This window comes from Passer domesticus, chromosome Z, assembly GCF_036417665.1.
Source record: "Passer domesticus isolate bPasDom1 chromosome Z, bPasDom1.hap1, whole genome shotgun sequence".
In the NCBI taxonomy this organism is placed as follows: Eukaryota; Metazoa; Chordata; class Aves; order Passeriformes; family Passeridae; genus Passer; species Passer domesticus.
In genome coordinates this window covers 51,542,032-51,562,541 of record NC_087512.1, presented here as the reverse complement: position 1 = coordinate 51,562,541, position 20,510 = coordinate 51,542,032, and the positions used below count along the sequence as shown (strand labels likewise).

At 38.4% G+C, this 20,510-nt stretch overlaps 1 protein-coding gene across 2 annotated transcripts in view; it reads right to left on the bottom strand.

The window, feature by feature from the left end:
* The window catches only part of RHOBTB3 (Rho related BTB domain containing 3), a 28,229-nt gene that overhangs the window by 4,722 nt on the left and 2,997 nt on the right, over window positions 1-20,510 (bottom strand). For both annotated transcript variants that reach the window (XM_064403264.1, XM_064403265.1), the window contains exons 3-11: window positions 14,846-15,038; window positions 12,874-13,025; window positions 11,949-12,060; window positions 10,782-11,150; window positions 8,026-8,138; window positions 6,356-6,467; window positions 3,899-4,072; window positions 2,529-2,695; window positions 1,423-1,519 (exon numbers count right to left, since the gene is read on the bottom strand). In XM_064403264.1, coding sequence (XP_064259334.1) covers window positions 1,423-1,519; window positions 2,529-2,695; window positions 3,899-4,072; window positions 6,356-6,467; window positions 8,026-8,138; window positions 10,782-11,150; window positions 11,949-12,060; window positions 12,874-13,025; window positions 14,846-15,038 — 1,489 coding nt within the window. The remainder of the gene's footprint in view (window positions 1-1,422; window positions 1,520-2,528; window positions 2,696-3,898; window positions 4,073-6,355; window positions 6,468-8,025; window positions 8,139-10,781; window positions 11,151-11,948; window positions 12,061-12,873; window positions 13,026-14,845; window positions 15,039-20,510) is intronic.

The window sequence follows — 20,510 nt, the reverse complement described above, 5'->3', positions numbered from 1 at the left end:
GAATTAGAATATTGGGTGTTCACCAACCACAGGAAGTTCAAAAAGCAAAAGTGCTGGACTCTACACCTGGGATGGGTAGAGTGGGGCAACCCTGGATGTATGGACAAACTGAGGAATGAGATGTTGGAGAGAAGTGCCCTGGAAAGAGATCTGAGGGTGCTGGTCGATGACACGTTGAGTCAGCAATGTCCTGGCAGCCAGAAGGGACATTCCTGTCCTGGGCGCACCAGGCCCAGCATGGCCAGCCAGGCAAGGGAGGGGATTGTCTTGCTGTGCTGTCCACTGGATGGCACTGCCTCAAGTCTGGGGGAGATTGGGCACTACAGTATAAGAATGACACTAAAACTATTAGAGAGTGACCAAAGGAGGCAGTAAAGGGCCTTGAGTGGAAGCTGTGTGAGGAGCATCTGAGGGCACTTGGTCTGTTCAGCCGAGAGGAGACTGAGGGGAGACCTCATTGCAGTCTGCAACTTCCATGTGAGGAGGAGAAGAAGAGGTGCAGAGGGGAAAAGAAGTGGCAGACACTCGAAGGGTATGGTCTGAACTGGTATTCAGGCCTCCTTGGGGAGGTTTAGGCTGGATTAGAAAAAGGTTCTTCCCCCAGTGTGTATTTGGGCACTGGAACAGGCTCCCAGGACAATGGTCACAGCACCAGCCTGACAGAGTTCATGAAGCTTTTGGACAATTCGTCATGGTGTGACTCTTGGGGATGGTGTTGTGCAGACCCAGGAGTTGCACTCAGTGATCCATATGTGTTTTTTCAACTCAGCTAATTCTGCATTTCTGTGAAGATCACAGGTCTCGGAAAGCCCTTGGAGAGCCACTGCCTGCTGCTGTGTTGCTGTCCTGAACCTCGAGTGTCACAGGTCAAAGAGATGCACTGCTCATCAGGGTGAATGAAAATCACACAGGCAATGAGTAAAACTTTCTAGTTACACCACTGGAAGCAAATACAAATGCTTGGAAAAATAAATATTGGGTCCCTGGAAGAAGCTGGATTTATTTACTTGAATGGGCCATAATTTTTTCATTTTATAAGATCTGCTGGAGCATACTATAAGAATCCTATTTTCTTAAAGGAAAACCCCAGCACTTGAAGAAGTATCAAAAATGAACCATTACCTTGATTTAAATTAGCAAGATAACATGAAGGGGCTGACATACAATGACCAAACTGTTCCAGCAAATTCATTTATGAGTGGAAACCTGGCCATCCCAATAGGAACCATAAAAATAGTGATGCAGGGCTGGCTGTGTCATGTTGTGTGCTCATCCCACAGCAGCATGGTGAAACGTCCTGCTGGAATATCCTAAAGAAACCCTAATTATTTTCTCGTGCAAAAATGGTATTATTCAGAACATCACTTTTCATCTCAGCAAAATATAAAAACATTTGTCTCTTCAAAATGAACACAGGAATACCTGAAAGTTCTTGAAATTCAGGCTTTTGACTGAAGATGAGGTAGTTAGTGGCAATAAAATGAAGAAGCCAAGTTGAAAGGCAATCAGAATTGTGAAACTGTAGGAAGAAAGAAAAGACAAAAAAGGCACTTAATGCTATAATGTCTAATACATAACCACATCTCACATGTCAAAATATTTCCAGTTTCCACTGTTAAGCAATTTACTAAATAAAGTTTTGACTATGGAAGATAATGAAGGAAAAGTCATTTAGTAGAAATATGTAAACAGGTGAACACCCGAGAACAAATTAACAAAGTCCCTCTCCCAGAGGAAGAAAAAAACCTTAATGTATCACAAATCTTGGAAATCTTGACATCTGCACAGAAGCAGAGCTTCAACAGAATGGAGGGAAGGAATGTGGCATATTGGTTTTGTGGTCTCCTCTTTCTGCAGAAAATCCTGCAATCTAGTTTTTATTCTCCTCTTCTGTTTTCCAACCCTGCCTTTATTGTCTCTCATTTTTTTTCAGCCTGTAATCTTTTCTTTTCATGCTTCTATGCATTTCTCTCAATATTCTATGTAGTGTGAGTGTGTCCATTATAAAACAAATTCCACAGATGAGGGTGTGACTACAGGGTCTGGAGCCCAAATCTTATCGGGAGCAGCTGAAGGAGGTGGGGATTTTTATCCTGGAAAAGAAAGAGGCTCTGGGCAACCTTATCACTCTCTACAACTCCCTGAAAGGAGATTGTGGACAGGTGGGGGTCAGTCCCTGCTCCCAGATAAAAAGTGACATGACAAGAGGAAATAGCCTCAGGTTGTGCCAGGGAGGTTTAGGTTGAATAGTAGGAAAAATTTCTTCGTGGTAAAGGTTGTCAGGTGCTGGAGCAGGCTTGGGTACATTGGTAGAGGCAATTCTGTGATTCTGTGACTGCACGTTTGGCAATTAAAGGCTGAAGGATTTCTTCTGACCACCCTTGTTTCACCATTTATCCCTAGTAAACAGATTTTTATACCAACATGTTTCCTTGGGAACAGAAATTGCTCTTAATATTTTTTAAATTTTTAAACCAACTTATTAAAGTCAACATATATATATCCTCATTTGATATGTACAATAATACCTTAGCTTTTTTGAGCAAGCTAACAATACTGAGACTTGTGGAAGCCAGTTCCCTGCTAGGCATGCTCTGAAGCTGCGTGATGATGTAAAGTTCACAAATATGCTGGAGTCTCATTACTTGGTACATCTCTGCACAGATCAGCAGAGACATCGCTTGGAGAATACTGGCTAAAAAACAAGAAGACACAAGTTACATGTATTTTACCTTTTTGACAAGACAACCAAAGCTATTTTTCACCAAGTTGAATTTTAAATACCTAACAACAAACACAAAATCAGACTTCTGTGATCATCTTGTTTTATTTTTTCATTATTATAAATTTTTGATTGCTGTATCACCTTATTTTTCCAGATAAGCCATTCAATTAAGAAAAAAAAATGTGTTCAGAACTTTTTGGCAGATGGGTGTAAAGAATTGCTGTCAATATCGTGGATCTTGAAGATGATGAGCCAAGTGCTGCTGATCTATTTAGAGAATTAGTAAGTGGATTTAGCTAAGTTCTCTTTCAGAAAAGCACTTTTATGATACAAGAAAATATAGCAAAAATAAAGTCCAAAGACAAAAAAAGAATTACTTTTTTTTTTTAATATAGCACAGTGGTTGCATTTTTAAACTGATAAACAAGGAAATTTTAGGTGGAGTGAAAAGAGAAACATGGAATATCTAAGAATAAGGTAGAATAATTATTTCAAAAGAAACCAGAACCAAAAATACATATCACAGTATCATTTATTCGTATATCAAGGGAAAATTAGCTACACTTAAAACCTGCTTTAGATTTAGTATTCAGATTTTCTTCTCATAAGAAAGATAAAGATTGAGACATAAAGAATATTCTAGCTCAATTTTTCTTGCCAAACACTCCCATTGTTATATTTTATTTTTCTGGGTTTATATATACATAACATAACCATGTGTATAAATAAGGTATTCCTGCAATTTAACCTTTGTGTATAAATAAGGTATTCCTGCAATTTGACCTTGTTTATAGTACCCTCAGCTATATGTGTTCAAGAAGTGACAACTTTTAAATATAACACAGAATCTAGACTAGAAAGTAATATTACTGAAATGTTAAAAAAAAATTACCAATATTATAATGGATCAGAAATTAAATTGAAATTTGAGTCTTGTTATGTGAGCAGAAGGCAAATAAATAATTTTATTAGAAACATTTCTTCTATTTTACTTGTATAGGATGGATTTTTGTATTTATTGCACAATACAAAAAAGTTATCTTTCTCAAGACATTGCACATTCAAATATTGGCATTTTTCCATTATATAGGTGCTACTACATTACTCTCTATCAATGCCTTGCTGTGGAAAAATGAGTTACAGATATAAAAATGTATTTTACAGTCTCCTTACCTGGGCAGCAGGAGTCAGTGTAAAGGTACTCTAGGAAGGACAGGAAAGTGTCTTTGGAAACCCCATACACTGGAACCAGAATGCTATTTGCTTCTAGATAATTACCATTAAACATAGCTGCCATAACCTCACAGCGAGCCACCAGAACTGCCCTGTGGGCTGGTACAGTTGCACCTGCAGGATGTAAGACTAAAATAAATATACAGTGACTTTACATAACACAGAAAGATCTTCATTTTAAAGCTCATGTCTTCTTAGAAGGTCTTCACCCCACTGAACATGATTAAGTGTTGGAAGTTGACACTTTCAACATACTAGTTAAGTATGCATACTAGTTAAGGTGAATAATGAATAGTAAAATAAAACAAAATCAACAAACAAAAAATTATTTAAGCCAAAATGCAATAGACTAAACCAACTGAGAATAGAATAAATAGAATAAAATCCAATAAGTAAGTATAAATTTAACTAGATTAAATACTGTGCCTAAGTGAATTTCCTGAATGGCTGTCTTATGAAAAAAACACTGGTGATTTTTTTCCAAAAATGTATTAATTTTCTATCATTTGCAAGTGCACCCTTTGCTTTTCTACAGCCTTTGGAAGACCTGGAGAGGCCAAAAGCCCAGAGGGGTAGAGGCCCTTGAGGCTGCAGAGTCCAGCTGGACTGGGAAGTCCAGTTCAGTATGCAAGGAAGTGCCAAGCAAGTGCCAGTCAGGACAGCAACCGAAACCAAAATGAGCATTTAGAGTTGGATGCAAATGTTTTAATCAAAATTATAATAAACAGATTAACTCACATGCAATATATTGTATATACTTACAAAGAAGTTACTGTTTTAATTATGTCTTTAACCACAACATTGGCACCTGAGTAATTCTTTGATGCCTTCTGGCATTTTTTGTCTTTTTTCCCCTGTTTCTACCCCCTGTACTTCTACTTTCAAAATGTCTAAGCTGCATGCTATATGTCCTCTATGTGCTTGTGAATGGACATTTATCTACTAATTAAGATGTTCAGTCATGTTCTATGTCTTTACACTGACACAAAGGGCTCCAATTTTTCCTGGCTTCCATACTTCTGTAAGCTAGAAAGCTCAAAAACTTACAAATGTGTTTGTCTGGTTAAGATTAGGGCCTTAAATTTCTCTTAGTAGTTAATTAATTTTGATGCAGTTACTCTGATGAACTTGAGAAAAAAATTGGAAGATGTATCAATTATTAGGAAAAACATTTTACATTTTATTAGTGGATAAGCATGTTTTTTTAAAATACTTGTCAACCCATTCAAAGATTTTGGTTTTATTCCTGTAAAATATATAGTGTTGTTCTGGTTTCATCAGCTTCCCACAAAGACTCTCTCAGGAATGGGACACTGAGATGAATTGTTCATGTCATTGAGTTCAAAATCAGTATTTCCCACTCCTTTACAATGATATTTTTGTGGAGTATTCTCTGTGTGTTAAACAGAACATCTAGAAAGAGTCTGCTTGTCCTTCTGTGTTTATGTTTGAGGAGCTAATGCTTCATATTTGTCCCTGAGATATACATCTGAAAATAATTATCTAATTATAGAAGACCATTTCTGCATGAAAGATGAGGATGGACAGACAGAGAATAGTGTTAGCTTTTAAAAACCATGTCATTCTTATTCTTACAAAAGCATGCAGCACAATTCTCACACTGCATTTTTCATTGTAACAATGAGAACATTCAATTTCCAGACAAAATATTGAATCCTGACACTGCAGCACATCAGGTAGTAAAATGTGGTGGGCGTCAGTGGCACCACATCTGCAGGTCACCAAACCCTGGTGGCAAGGACAGTGAAGCCAGTCCCTGTCAGCTTCTGGGGGACAAGGCATGTGCTTCCACAGCCAGCACCCACCTGAGATGGACAGGGGGATATTGGCCAGGAGCCAATAACCACCATCTCTGCTCTTTCCACTGAGGGCAACAAGCATAGAGATGAACCTCATACTTCTCCAAGGTGTGATGTTAGGCAGAGCCCTTGAGTATGCCCTAATGCTTGTGCAGCTGGGAACAGGAGTGAGATTAAAAAAATAAAATAAAATAAAATAAAATAAAATAAAATAAAATAAAATAAAATAAAATAAAATAAAATAAAATAAAATAAAATAAAATAAAATAAAATAAAATAAAATAAAATACTGCAAAACAAAGTAGAATTAAAGAGAATAAAAATAATGTAAATCAGAGAGGCACAGTGGGCCATAACAGGAAGAGGGAATTCCTATAGGCTCAGCCCAGATGGACCATGCTGGAAGTGGAGAGCGCTGCAGGGCATCCACAAGCTTTCCCCGCTTTCTGCAGTGACAGCAAAGTACTCATATTTCCATAGTTTTGATGCCATGGAACATGGACACCTCTATGTCCCATATTCTTGAAGAGGGGTAAAAGGGTAAAGGCTGGAGACCAAGGGAACAGAGGTACTGTACCTTGTATTTTGAAGATTACATCAGCCAGCACAGGTGTGTTAAAGAATAGCCTAAGAGAAGTACTATAGAGCTGTTTTATCTGGTGAGACTTGCAGTCCTTTGCAGTGTTTAGCTGAAAAATAAATTGGTAATAAAGCACTGTCATGTGTGCCTGCACACAGAACTAAACATTATGGGACATCATTTATATGGGAAAATAAACAACAGCTTCTGGCATGTGCATTCCTCTGCAATCATCTTTTATCTTCTAAAGTCCTATTCCCTGCAGTGAATTCCTCAGCAGCTCGAGAGGTCTCTTGTCCCCCACAGTCACACCTCAGCTCTCTCTCCTTGGTGTTCTGGACCTCTGATGAAACTCCCCTATCCAGCCCCTATAGGCAGGTTGGGCTTCATCAGTTTTCTGGATGCCAAACCTTTGACGCATTCCCTGTGCAGACCCAATGCTGCAGCAAAACGAGGTTTGAGGGCTCTGCGGAGAGCAGGGATGGGGCACACATCCACCCCACAGTGTGATGCCATGTACAGGGGCAAGGCAGCTGGAAGTTCCATGTTTATATTGCCCTGGAATTGCCTCCCAGAGGCAGGGGGAGCTCACAGGCTGGAGCACATACTCCTCTTATATTAACCTGGTAGTGTCAAGACCCTCCAAAACCCAATACTCCCAGTTAGTTTTCAGTTTTGGTTTACTTACCTTAAAAGTGTAATCTAAAGCTGCTAAAAGGAACAATATTAAAATCGTGTTGCTAGATTGTGACAAGTGAAATTCAGATGAGGTTGGATTTATGGTTAAAATGTTAAATTTATAAATTTTTTCATTTTCCTAAGAAAAATCACGATTCCTTCTTTTTGCCTCCAAAGAAAAATGCTTAAATGGGAAATAAGAGTACCCTGAAGGCGTAAAAAAAGAATAAAAGAAATTACAACAGCTCAGGCTCACTATCTTAAAAGTCTTCGGGCTCTCCAAGGCCAAACATATAAATGTTTTAGCTATGGGCACTAAGGGCTGGTAAGCCTAAGACAGAGCAGTCATAAACTGAAAACAGTTTAGTGACTTTTTGATGTCTATATTGTATTGTTTTAAGAGAATCTGAGAGGTTTTCCCTTCTATATCAATAGAAATCATTAGAGCAATTTCTATATTATCAGGGAATGTACATGCTCCAAGAAAAATGTAAAAACTAATTCTATATTAAAACTAATTCTACAGTGTGACTTTTTATTAACTTAATAATATGTTACATTTTTTTCTGTGGTCTTCTACTGAATTAAATATATTGAGTAATAAACAGCTTTCCACATCACAGCACTTACATGAGAAACCACCCCTCTGGAAATACTGCAGAACTTTTGGCTTAGGAGCAAATATTTCCTGGCCAGCCTCTATTACATGGGAATCCATAATTATATTGCCAGACAATGTTCAAAGCTGTGAATATGAGTAATCCTTTTAAAATATCTGCTTGTGTGGTTTTTACCAATTACATTCATTCTGCATGTTACATCAGGATCTCTGTTTATGTACCTGCAAATGACCCACTGAAAGCATGGAAAAGTACAGGCTGTTTAATCCAAAGTGACTTTAAAACAAAGACTGACAAGAAAACCTTGCCTACAAAACAATTTCTCAAAAACTTAAGGAACTAATGGTGACCCAAGGGAGTTAGATGTACCTTCCCTGGAGTTTTCAGGATGCATTTAACTTTCTCAAGCACATGTTCTGTTTTATCTGGATCCTTCAGCTTCTTTCTTATGTCCTCTTCTAATCGTTCCCACTGGAAAACACCTGTCACAAAACCAGGGGAGACAGATTATAAATCAGCAAGGCACAGGCCTCAGCAGGCAGAGGAAAGATTATATCAATGCCAAACACACACTACAGAAATGGGGGTTTGCACATAAATCAGCCAGATCTTTGCTTTTAGGAAGGGCACAATGCAATTTTTGCACATTAAATTTCCATGGTATTTCTTATAGTGCAACCAAGTACCAAACTACTAGAGCATCTCGCTTTCACACTTAATGTATTAATTTCCCGCAGTTCAGTCACTACATATTGCAGGTAGGGATTCAGGGGAAAAAAAATCCTTAATGTTTCAACGTTTGTGGAATTTTTTTAGCTTCTGTCTGTGCTGCTGGCTGCATTGTTCTGTAGATGTCTGAACTAGAAAAACTTAATGCACAGTTACATTCTCAGTCCTCATAGTTAAAATCAGCACAAGGTTTGCAGTAGAATTTCCATTATTCTTGTTTTTGCAGTCAAAGCCATGACATTCACTGAGGTGTCTCAATAACTTTCTTGGAAAAATGAAGAGAGTAAAAACAAAGATAGTTTGTCCTCATGCACTTTGCTGAAGAAAGTCTCAGAGGCACTGTGGGGCTTTCAGTTCTAACCCAGGACAAGGAGGAGACAGAAATAGATCAAGCTCAGTGACAAGCCCAACACAGCACAGCCCTGAAGATGCTCTGCTGTCAAGAGGCTCAATCAGCCCCTACAGCACAGCATCCTCAGCAAAATTATCTCCCATCTATGCTACACTGGTTAAGGGTTTATAACCTCATGGGCATCATGTCACAGTTCTGAAAATCTGAAGACTCATGACTAGTTCTCTTCTCAGTCTGCACCTCAAGCAATTTCCCCTCTCAGGGGCACCAAAAGCCACAATGACCCTCAGGCTGCGAGCTGAGAGTAAAGCAGAGCTCTGCCTGCAGTAGCAGTTTCACAGCTCCTTGGCTGACATAAAGGAAAGTAAAAAATGAAAATTAGTGCACACAAGGCACTAGACCCAAGCTGTAAATGGTAACAGATGAAGATGTTTACAGAGATGTTCAAACTGGAGGAAACGAGGCTCAGGGGTGAATTTGTTGCTCTCTTCAGCTGCCTCGGACCAGGTTGTAGCTAGGCTGGGACCATCTCTTCTCCCAGGTAATAAGTGACAGAACAAGGGGAAACCACCTTAAGTTGCACCAGGGGAGGTTTAGATTCAATATCAGGAAATTTCTTCACCTAAAGAGTTGTCAAGCACTGGAACAAGGTGCCCAAGGCAGTGGTAGGATCACCATCCTTGGAGGCACTTCAAAGGTATGGCACCTGGGGACATTGTTTAAGTGATAGGCTTGGCAGTGATGGGTTAGTGGTTGGACTTGATAATCTTAAAGGTCTTTTTCAACCCAAATTATTAAATTATTCTATGAATTAAAAATACTGTATTTATCCATCACCTGCTAAAAATCCAGTTTTAATCCCATATCCTTGTCTCAAATAAATAAGAACAAAAAATTCATATATTCATGGATTTTTTAAATGAAAAAATTTCCATCTGTTTTTTGTTTGTTACTATTTTAGAAAGAACTGCCTTTGATGTACAAACTCCAACTGGAAGCTGAAAGATTCTCTGACAAGTTGAAAAACATTTTATAAAGAACAGGCATTGGCTACTTCCAGAAAAAAAAAAACCAAACCACCCAGATCTTTCTGCTGAGGATTCCTAAGTAACATCTGAAAAGTTTAGAAAATATCAGTGCCATTTTGATAGCTGGCATTAGGTAGGTGAGGTCACAGTCTGTACCAGCTGGTAGCAAATTCATGCAAAACACAGAGGTTTCCACACTCCACCCACCTATCACTGTTTTCTCTTTGTAGCCATAATATTTTATGAAAAATCCTTTGCTGGAATTTTTCTCCTGAGAAGCTGAGGAACCCCAGGAAAGAAATGTAAACAATAACTACTTGCTGCTGTGGAATGCAACAGGTGCATCTGTGATTGGTCCATGTTGGTTGTTTCTAATTAATGGCCAATCACAGTCAGCTGGCTCAGACTCTCCGAGAGACACAAGCTTTTGTTATCATTCCTCTCCTGTTCTTTCTAGCCTTCTGATGGATCCTTTTCTCTCTATTATTTTAGTATAGTTTTAGTGTATCATTTTACTATAATATATATCATAATATAATAAATCAGCCTTCTGAAACATGGAGTCAAGATTCATCTCTCTTCACTTGTCCTGGGAGCCCACAGGGCATCAACCATACTCTTCAGCTGCACCATACTCAGAATAAAAATTACTTGAGTTTTCAAAAGTAACTCTGCACTCTTGCCGTTGTGTTTAGAACCATTTACAATATTTTAAAAGCCTAGGATCTGAAAATGATTCAAACTACATTTTTTTTGGCAAAATTTTGAATGTTATTGATGTCAGCCTGTGAACTAATTTAATTTAGGCCTATTAAATCTGCAATGACAACTAACCTATTTTTTGTTATAGGTGATGCTGGTTTTTATTGTGTATAGTAATCACAAGGGATAAACTATTTGTGGAAACAAGGTGAGATATCATCTAGCAACAGCAAAGCCATGTTCATTAAGGTGATGCACATATTCCTTCATGAGACAATAGGAAATACGTTGCCAGATCTGTTCCCAGCAGGTACCTGAATAAATGAAGTGGAGGATGTCCGGGAGACAAGAGCAGAAGACAGAATCCTTCACCACCACCCTGACTGGTGGGACACAGGGTGGGACACCATGGGGGGAGGAGGGGAAGGGATCGCCTGCCTCCACCACAAAGAGGCTCTGTGCCAGCTGCACAACGGAGGCATCGTGAGCATCAGATGGTCTCTTCACCCCAAAGAGCAGCATGAAGAGGTGGCTGACAGAGCAGAGGATGATCTTGTGAGCCTCCACTGCTGTGCTGAGGTCCTCAGGGTAGAAGGCCACATCTGCACACTGGCAGCAGCAGAGCAGGTTGTGCAGGTCTGCGTTGTAGTGCGAGGCTTCACCCTTCAGGATCGGCATCTTTTCTGCAAAAGAAGTCAGGCTGTAAAACCTAAGTTTTACAATCTTAGCAAGTGCTAACCACAGGACAACTGACCTTATGAGGTCAGTTTAATTTTTAAAAGAGATATTCAATAAGAATATTTCTTATATGCTCTTTGAGTATCTTGAGTAAAATACTCTAAAAATGGAAACGTTTAGTAAGAAAGTTAAGAAACAGTTTAATGGTAAAATGTCTGTCCTTTCATGAACCCTCTATAGAAAATTATTCTATAAAGAAACTTTGACGGTGTATTCCAAATGTACGAGGTCTGAGCAAACTTTTAGAACATGGAAGAAGAGACAACTACAGATTTGTAGGTAACTCGTCAGTAATTTTTTCACTGAACAAATGCATCAAATGCTCAGAAATCTCATAAAGGTGTGTACTTCTTTGCTTTATCTTCAGCAAACAAAAACACTATTTCATTATACTGTGGAATAATAATTCATGCTCTAAAAACGTCCTGTTGTAATCTGTCTGTTAAGATTTTATGGAAAGCTTTTATCAATTCATGCTTTCATAAGTCCACAAGAAAACCATTCCTATTAGTTACATCTAAATAAACTAGAATTCCATTGTGATGTTATAGATTGCCATACAATTCTTCCCAAGTAAATTAAACTATCACTAAAAGATGATGCAACATAACCAGAATTGCTGACAAGAGATAGCACAGCTCATAGTAACAATTGTTACTAAAAAATGTAGTAAAAAATATTAAATGTGCAAATAAAGTGACACACATAAGGAATTATACTAGAGCTCAGATATCAAAGAGCACCTGGCTGTTCAAGCTGAGGTGGTTGGACCCGATGGCACTTCTGCGTCTTTTTCCTTTTCTTCATTTTTTCTGATGACTTCTGATTCAAACTTTGGATCATAAAATATTCCAGCTAAGACAATAAATATATATATTTTTAAAATATTGTTATTTAATAACAACCTATACATCAAATTAAGGAGTATAACAGGTTTTGTATGCAGGGCTAAAGCTGCTGACACTATTCAGTCATCCAGGAGAGTCCCAAAACTCATTTCCGAGAAGCTACCATATTTAGATAAAACTAGCACAATTTAAAAGACTATTTATTCAAATGGTTGTGGTTAATTTTTGTGTATTTAATCTTCCTAGAACTGACAGACACAAAGATATTCAATCTACCAACCTCTTCAGATGCTCATTGTATTTTGGAGAGTGGCCTCATTCAGCTGGGTGTTAGTCAGCAAGATAAAAGGACAAGAATACAAGTGGAAAACTCACTGCAGTGTATCAGATAGCTTTCCTAAATCTTTATATTTAAAACCAGAGCAATATTGGTACTGCTAATTCAGATAGCATCATAGACTCATAGAATCCTAGAATGGTTTGGCTTGGAAAGTACCTTGAAGACCATTGAATTCCAATCTACCTGCCATGGGTAGGGACACTTTCCACAGATCAGATTGCTCCAAGACCTTTCCAACCCAGAAAAGAACACTGCCAAGAATGGGGCACTCACAGACCCCCGGGCCATTCTGTTCCACTGTCTGACCACCCTCGCTTTGAAGAATTTTTTTTTTAATATGTAACTTGAATTTTGGATTGGTGGGAACTTGGCACTTGGTGGAAGGGCCCAGGGTGTACCTCCCCTGGCTCTCTGAAGCCCTCACATCAGTCATCCACCTCATGTTCCACCCTCTTTCCAAAACTGCAGATTCTCACTCACCACTCCTCCAAAGTATTTCTGGATGTAGAAGTCATTAAGAGTGTGCAGTTCAAGGTAAGTGGCTCCGAGTTCCTTTGCAAGCTGAACTCCTTCAGAGGTTGTGACACAGCTCCTCCTGTCTGAAGTGCACAGGGGACAGGTGCAAGGCACTCCTGGGGTAAAAAGTGATGAAAAAGAACCATTTTGGCCAAACAATGCAGAATTCTTAGACTCCTAAATAACTGTAAAGGTATCCTACTCAGAGGAGAACAAAGAGGGAAATGAAAACATAGGAATTTTATAGTAAGAAATCTATAATGACAGAAAAAACCCCCAACTTCATATTAATCAATTCAAAACACTGCTCACTCTACAAACCTCTATACATATTACATTAGCACTACTTTATTGATTTTGTTAAGGTGGAAGAGTTCAGCCAGGCTTAAGGATGCCAGATATGGCTTTGGCTCAATACCTATTCATGCCCAGGTCCTGTACTAGCCTGCAGGTGTTATCATTCATGAATGCCACCCTTAAACCTGTTGAATTATTGTGGCCTGTCCATGCAGGACACAGTAGTGAAAGAAGAAAATTTCCACTCCAGACCAACCTTTGATGGATTCGTACATGGCGGGATCATTTACATATATTTCAATATATTTCACATACATTAAAAAACAAAACAAAACAAATACCACAACAACAAAATAGGTACATTGGTATGTTTAAGATTACGCCATTTAAATGTTAAAACTCTTCTAGCCACACTGGGTCAGCTTTGCTAAATGACAGTAAGAATGTGCCAGCCATGGATGTGCTTTCAAATGTGCTGAGGACATGCTCCACGCTAATGTCCTCTGCCTATGGATAACATGATATAACAGCTTTTTCTGGGTTTTTTTTAATAATTTGTTTTGGCAGCAACATTTACCACTACAGAGGATTAAGGTTTTAGTAATCTGTATGAGCAAACTGCTGTGTTCACAAATACCTCCTAGAAACAAAAGGGTTCTGTGTGTGCACAGCAGTTTGCTCTGACAGGTCTCAGAGTAAACCCAGACATCCAGCCTGACGTCTCTCATGGCCATGTTACTTAGGGAGGAAGACAGAAAAAAACTAAGTGGAAAAGAAAAAATAACCACTAGAGGAGTCACTCAGTTTGGTGATATCCTATTCTTAAACACAAAGTGTAAGGAAATGCTTGGGGAATACAAACAATTTACCAAGACCTTGCCTTTAGAACAGGAGATTTATTACTCCTGTATAAATCACAGCATGAAAGCTTTTGGTCGTATAATTGAATTACTAAATGGAAGAAAGTAAATATTTAACTGTTATGCAGCTCTTTAACTGTCCTGTATCTGTCACTGAGCTAAAAGGAACAGAAGACACTTAGCAACACTGAGCATTCCATCCACAGAAGACATACTTCATATGTATTAATATTTCTGTGTACAGTACAAAAGAAATGTCTACACTTACATCATCATCTCTCATCATTAAAAGGAGGGATGCTCAGAAACACTTCTTTTAGTAAAGTATCACGAAGTAAAAGACAAGTCGGGGTTGTGGTTTTCATTCATTGTTTTAGGAAAAAAATCCCAGAGAATTTCAAGGCTTTTCCCACCCTCTCTCCAGGGTTTTCAGAATGCTGGACATAATTTTAATCTCATACACTAGAGATATACCCAAATGTATGTTGCTTAATTCAAATGACTAGATTTAATCCTCATGTGTGATGGCTCCACAAGAAGAGTCATTGCAGAGGTCAAAGAAGGATAGGTTGCCTTTCATTACTGGGGTTAATTAAGCACAGTGTTCTTGCCAGCACATCAGTTTAGAGAGCCAAAATACATGTGCATACTACTGTCATCCTGACAGACTAATTGTTTCTGTTAGCAGCTCGGAAAAACAACCAGCTTCTACTGAAATTTCACTATCCCCAACTCCCAAATGAGCTTTTATCTGTTGTTACAGGAGGATGGATACATACCATTTTTTCTTGCTCCAATAGCAGAAATTATTACTGGAACTGAGCAGTGATTTAGTGCTTTTTTTACCATTGGCACATAGCTGTCCTTTAGTTCTTGAAATGAAGTCTTGTCATTGACAGAGTATTTAATCACAATAATATCAGCTCCTCCAATGAGCCGGCAGGAAGTGTACCAGTCACTGTCAAATATACCCTAAAAAATAAAAAACACCACTCAAGAATTTACTGTCTATAAAGAAAAAGATAAAATATTCTATATTCTTAGTGCAAAACTTTACGTATTTTTTTGTCTGATTAGATCTTATTTGAAGACATGCAACAATGAGCAGAGTTCCTGCTTTGTAATTTCCTTGTTTGGAGAGCAAGTTGTTTGTTATAATAAATCATAAATATTTTCTCTGAATTCAGGAATTCTGCAAGAAGAATTAAAAATCGGTTTTATCAGGGAATACTCTTTTCAGGAAGAATCTTTTCTGCTTTAATTACTTAATTTTAAAATTGTTTCCTTTAGGAAATAAAAGCACCTTCAGTAGTAGATATTTTCAGCAACTCATACAAAAACATTATTAATCATGCCATTTTAAAGAAAGGATTACACAGAATTATCCTATATACCTATGAACTTTTAAATACAAACTTAATAATTCAGTGTGATTTTTATCACTAGAGCTTCTACATGGCTTCACCAGGTGTTAATGTCTTCAGGATAAGCAGTTCAATCACATACCTAAACTTTCTTTTTCAACTTCACATTCAAATTTTCATTGCTCTATGCTGAGGACTTAACCTCTAAAATTGTTTGATGTTCTGTACATTTACAGCTGTGCTGTATCCACATGCTTATTATATTGCATATTATATTATATGGTTATTACTACTGTATTTGTCATAGAACTCTGGTTCCACAGTTTCTGCTTCACCTGGAGGTAGCTCATAAACACCAGGGGAAGCCTTGGCTTTGAATGTATACTGTATTGAAAACTCATGAGAGAAGTCTGGAACTTGTCCAGAGAACTGAAGAAAACCTCCAATGACCTGAAATACTATCGCCTCTTACAACAGAGAGACTTGTTTTGCCCTTTTTTTAATTAAAGGGGGCTTATAAGAAAGATGGGGACAAACTTTTTGGCAGGGCCAGTTGTGATAGGACAAGGCACAATGGCTTTAAACTATGAGGGTAGATTTAGGTTGGACATAAGGCAGACATTTTTTACACAGAGGATGATGAGGCCTTGGCACAGTTTGTCCCATCCCTGGCAGTGCTCAGGGTCAAGTTGGATGAGGGTCTGAGCAATCTGGTCTAGCGGAAGGTGTTACTGTGCATGGCAGGAAAGAGCTAACAATTCTCAAGCACATGTTTGTGCAGCCTCCCCCTGGCATGGCTAGGCGTTGGAATGGGATGATGTCTAAGGTTCCTTCCAATCCAAATCATTCAGGGATTCTGTGATTCTATGGCAGCCCTGCACAGCATGTGAGGCAAAACTAAAAGAACTTGGGACATTGAGGAAAAAAAAATAGAAATTTGCAGCAATGAAATAAAGACAATGTAAAAATAGGAACAAATGAGCAGAGAAGTGACAAAAGGGGAGAACTCAAAGTTTGGGTGGTGGGGGGCAATTTGAGTTTGTAAAGCAAGTCACAGAAATAAGAGCACTGCAAATGTGAGTAAAGTACATAAAAGATTATTAATATCAACAAGTGGCATGGCTTGCATTGTCAACATAGCTATTTTTGATCACTTCAAAAGGGTCATTGTTTGCAATCTGGTGAGGTAGCTGCAACACTTTTAACTACAAGAAGTAGCATGACCTTGATTGAAGTTAAAGTCAGCGAGTATTTGCCTAAAGTGTCAGTTCATATAATTCCCAATTCAGGTCCTGACCTTACAAAGAAATAAGTCAGGAAATAAATTACAGTACACATTCCCATTGATCTCTGTAATAGAAGCTTTTGTTCAATAAGTAAATCACAATTAACAATTTATCAGGAATAGCTCTCACATGATTTAACCATGTTGACAATAGAGGAGGTCAAGTGCACTGCTCTTGATATTTGTTTTTTTGAGATAACACAGTTAGAGGCTATTATAGTCCCAGGGTAAGGACAGTCTCAATTAGCACTTAATACAATAATTTACACCCAATTTATAATATAACACTTACACATAAATGCAAATTTAGCACCTCTAGCAGTAGGACTACCGGCTACAGTCCTTTGAGACAGCCATCTAGATGAACATTTGGAGAACTTGATCACACAAAGCAGGCAAAAACTGAGAATTTTCAAGGGACAGCTTCAGTACGCTTTAGTTGATTAATATCTCAATGGACAACTTTTGACAGAGTTGTATACATTTAACATAACACAGGGTTAAAGGAAAAATACAATACAACCCCAAAAATAACATGGAATCTTTATCTGTTCTGTTATGCTGGCAGACAGAAAGAACATCTGTCCTTTTGCAATTTCCTTCCAGCTGACCATTTTCAAGATCAGCCCAGATTTGCACCTGCCCATCTCTACAAGATTGGAGACAATGGGTGGTATCATAAGCAAAGAGTAGAGCACAGATGCACAAATACACTGTAACTGCACAGCTTTAAGCATGAGTAATAGAAAATGCTTATGGAAACTTCCTATGGAATTCAATACGTGTATTTTAATATTGTTTGTATATTGGTTTTGTGGTATGTTTGTGTATTGTTTTTCACTCACTCCAGTGTACAACAGGATATTGTGTTGTACATGCTCATGCGCCACGAAAATCTTACAAAAATATCTCCAACAATGGGTTATTTGCACAAAACATCCCTGACACAGAGCATCTAGAGCCTCCTTCATTATTGCTTTTAGAGAACCTTTCATGCAAAAATGACAACGGGAATGTCATGAGATGAGGAACAACTGTTACAATTCAGGAATAACCTTAATCTTCTTAATTTTTTTTGTAACAGCTAGTCTTCATCATACTTCCTGCTCCACTTCACAAGTCAGACATTGGCAAAAGGAAGAAGTATCTGCACAGCTAAGGTTTTTTATGATGACCTTATTAATTATAATTTTGGTTATATTTCTGTTGCTGTTCCATTCAGGACACATTAGGAAAAATCTTAATTCTTTCCTTCCATGTCTCCATTCTAAGCATCTCATAACATATTCTTGCCATTAGTAAACTATACTTCTCAAGATTCAATGTTAAAAACAAAGCTTTCAGAGGCATTGAAGATACGATTTTCCTACAAAATCACATGATCCCTCAAGACAACAATACTTGCTTTGTTAAAAATGATTTATGAATGCCTTTCTGAATGGCAGCGAAATTCCTCACACAAGTGCTCTTGCAATGCCCACACTCTTTCTGAAATCTGCTCATAAGGGTCCCCATGTCCAACCATCCCAGCCCTGGGTCTGAGACAGCAGCAATGCAAACCACTCTGTGGGGAAAAGGGCGTTTTGACATCCCGTAGGAATGTTCCCCTGGGATTTCCCCAGGATCCAAGAGAACTGCACTGGGAACATTGGAAAGTTATCCCTCTCTATGATCCATTTACAGACCCAGTCTCCATTACCAAAACCTTCTTCACACTGATGTTCTCCACACCACATACCAGAGCCTTCCCCATTATTTTTTTTTTTTTTTTTTTTCCCAAGATTCCTCTGCAATTTCTTATCAGGTCTGCAGCAGGACAAATTTTATGGGGGTACTCTCCATAATTTACTAATCCCCTGAACTTACTCAGATAAGTAATCTGCAGCACAGATGGAAGTACTTCCTCCAGAAATCCCCTAAACATCCCCCTCACAAAACAAAGGAAATTGATATTGGCCTCTGTCATCCTCTCATAAATGAAATTTATAATAATTTGTTGTAAATTGCCACTTCAGGCATTCAAGCTTAAAAATGAGAAGGAACGACGCACTGAAAAATTGAAAAGTTACTAGCTGTCAGTTTTTACTGAAGTAGTAATATGTCTAGATTTCTAAAAACAGTAAATAAAATCTGAAAGTGGCTCAGATTCCTGTACCTTTAGACGTGATATAGGCTAGCCAGCCTTGGCAGCATAAGGAGCACAAGAATTATGATAAAGAGGAAAAAGCCAGAGAACTACACTATGGATGATATCATTGGCATAAGAAAACTCACAGTGTTTGAGGAACTACTCCTGTTGGTATAGTAAATAAAAAGGAAAAAATATAAAAAGATTCAGGGAAAGAGATTGTTGTAAGGGAGAATTAGAAAAAAGTTCACAGAGCATCTTCTCAAAATTGTGGTTAATATATTTAAGTTGCAGTTATTATATTCGTGTACTATTGAGTCCCAAGGAGGTCTGCAGCTCTGTGGAAGGCCCTGAGCAGACACAGCAGAGCATCCAACCCTTTTCATGTATCTAACCCAGCACAAGGCGACCTCCAAAACCCAGCTGCTCTATATTCCCCTTCTGTAACATTTTTGTACTTGATGATGTCAGTAATTCTCTAGGAACTCAGCAGTTTTTATAAAATAGCGGAAAGCTAAGAAAATTCTGGGGGGTATTGTTTCTCATGGGGTAAAATAAACCCAAACAAACCAAACAAAAGCCACAAAACCAAACCAAACAAACAAAACCAGGTGGGTCTTAGTAGAAAAAGTTTAAAAGGACAGCAAGACCCCGAGGCCAGGACAGAAACACTCTCATATTCCTGGGGTATTGCTCCAAGTAAGAGAGGGGAGAACAAGAGTTACTTCAAGTAGTGAACATGACAAAGGACTTTTTGTTTTGCCATTTATTTTCCAGCACTGTAATTAATCAAAACATGAATTACAGCTTCTATACTATGCTTAATTCTCGACTTGAGGAAGATTCATGTCCCACTAGATATTAAAAATTTTGCCTCCCTTTTTTCTGCAGAAACATAAAAAATTTAGAGTAAAGTGGAATTGCAAAATACAGGCTAGTCAACAAAATGGCATCTCAGTCCTGAAGACTGTCAAATCTAACACAGATTGTCAATTGAAGAAGTCTTTTTCAAAGCCAGTCTTAAAATTCATCTTGCGAATTTCCCCTTATGATTTACCAGCTCCATACAGGGGTTTACCCCTCTGAAATTAAAAAAATTGGGACATTCTCAATATGCCTTATTATAGAGCAGTTTAAGCATGCATTAGCAACTGATCAGCTATTAAAATTACAATATTCAGCAGAGATGTTAGCACACATGTTTTCTTTAGTTCTTTATGTCTTCTCTTACCCTAGGTCTGCTTTTTTTGAGAAAATGTTTGGAGGCCACATGATTTACAATGATGTTGGTGCACTGTGCACCTGTCCCCTGCACACAGCAAGCAGCTCTGCCAGAGCAAGCCACAGTGGTGCACACAGACAGTGGCACACAAAGAACAACCTGTCCTTGGAAACTCTGACATTTTGCCCCCAGATTTTGAACAGTGTGGTGTTCCACTGCTGTCTCTACAGTCCTGTGATATTATAAGGTCCCCAAATTCAGCGTTTCCATCCTGCACCCTGCAACTGTCAGAGGAAGGAGAGCTCCTCACAACATGCTAGTTTGCAAGTTGGCAAATATGAATTTATCTTTGTCATTTCCCAAAGACACTTGACCTGCTGACCCTCCTGCAGAATCAAAAGGCTGAGCAGTATCCTGGGCTGACAGGTGCAACAGCAGACTGAAA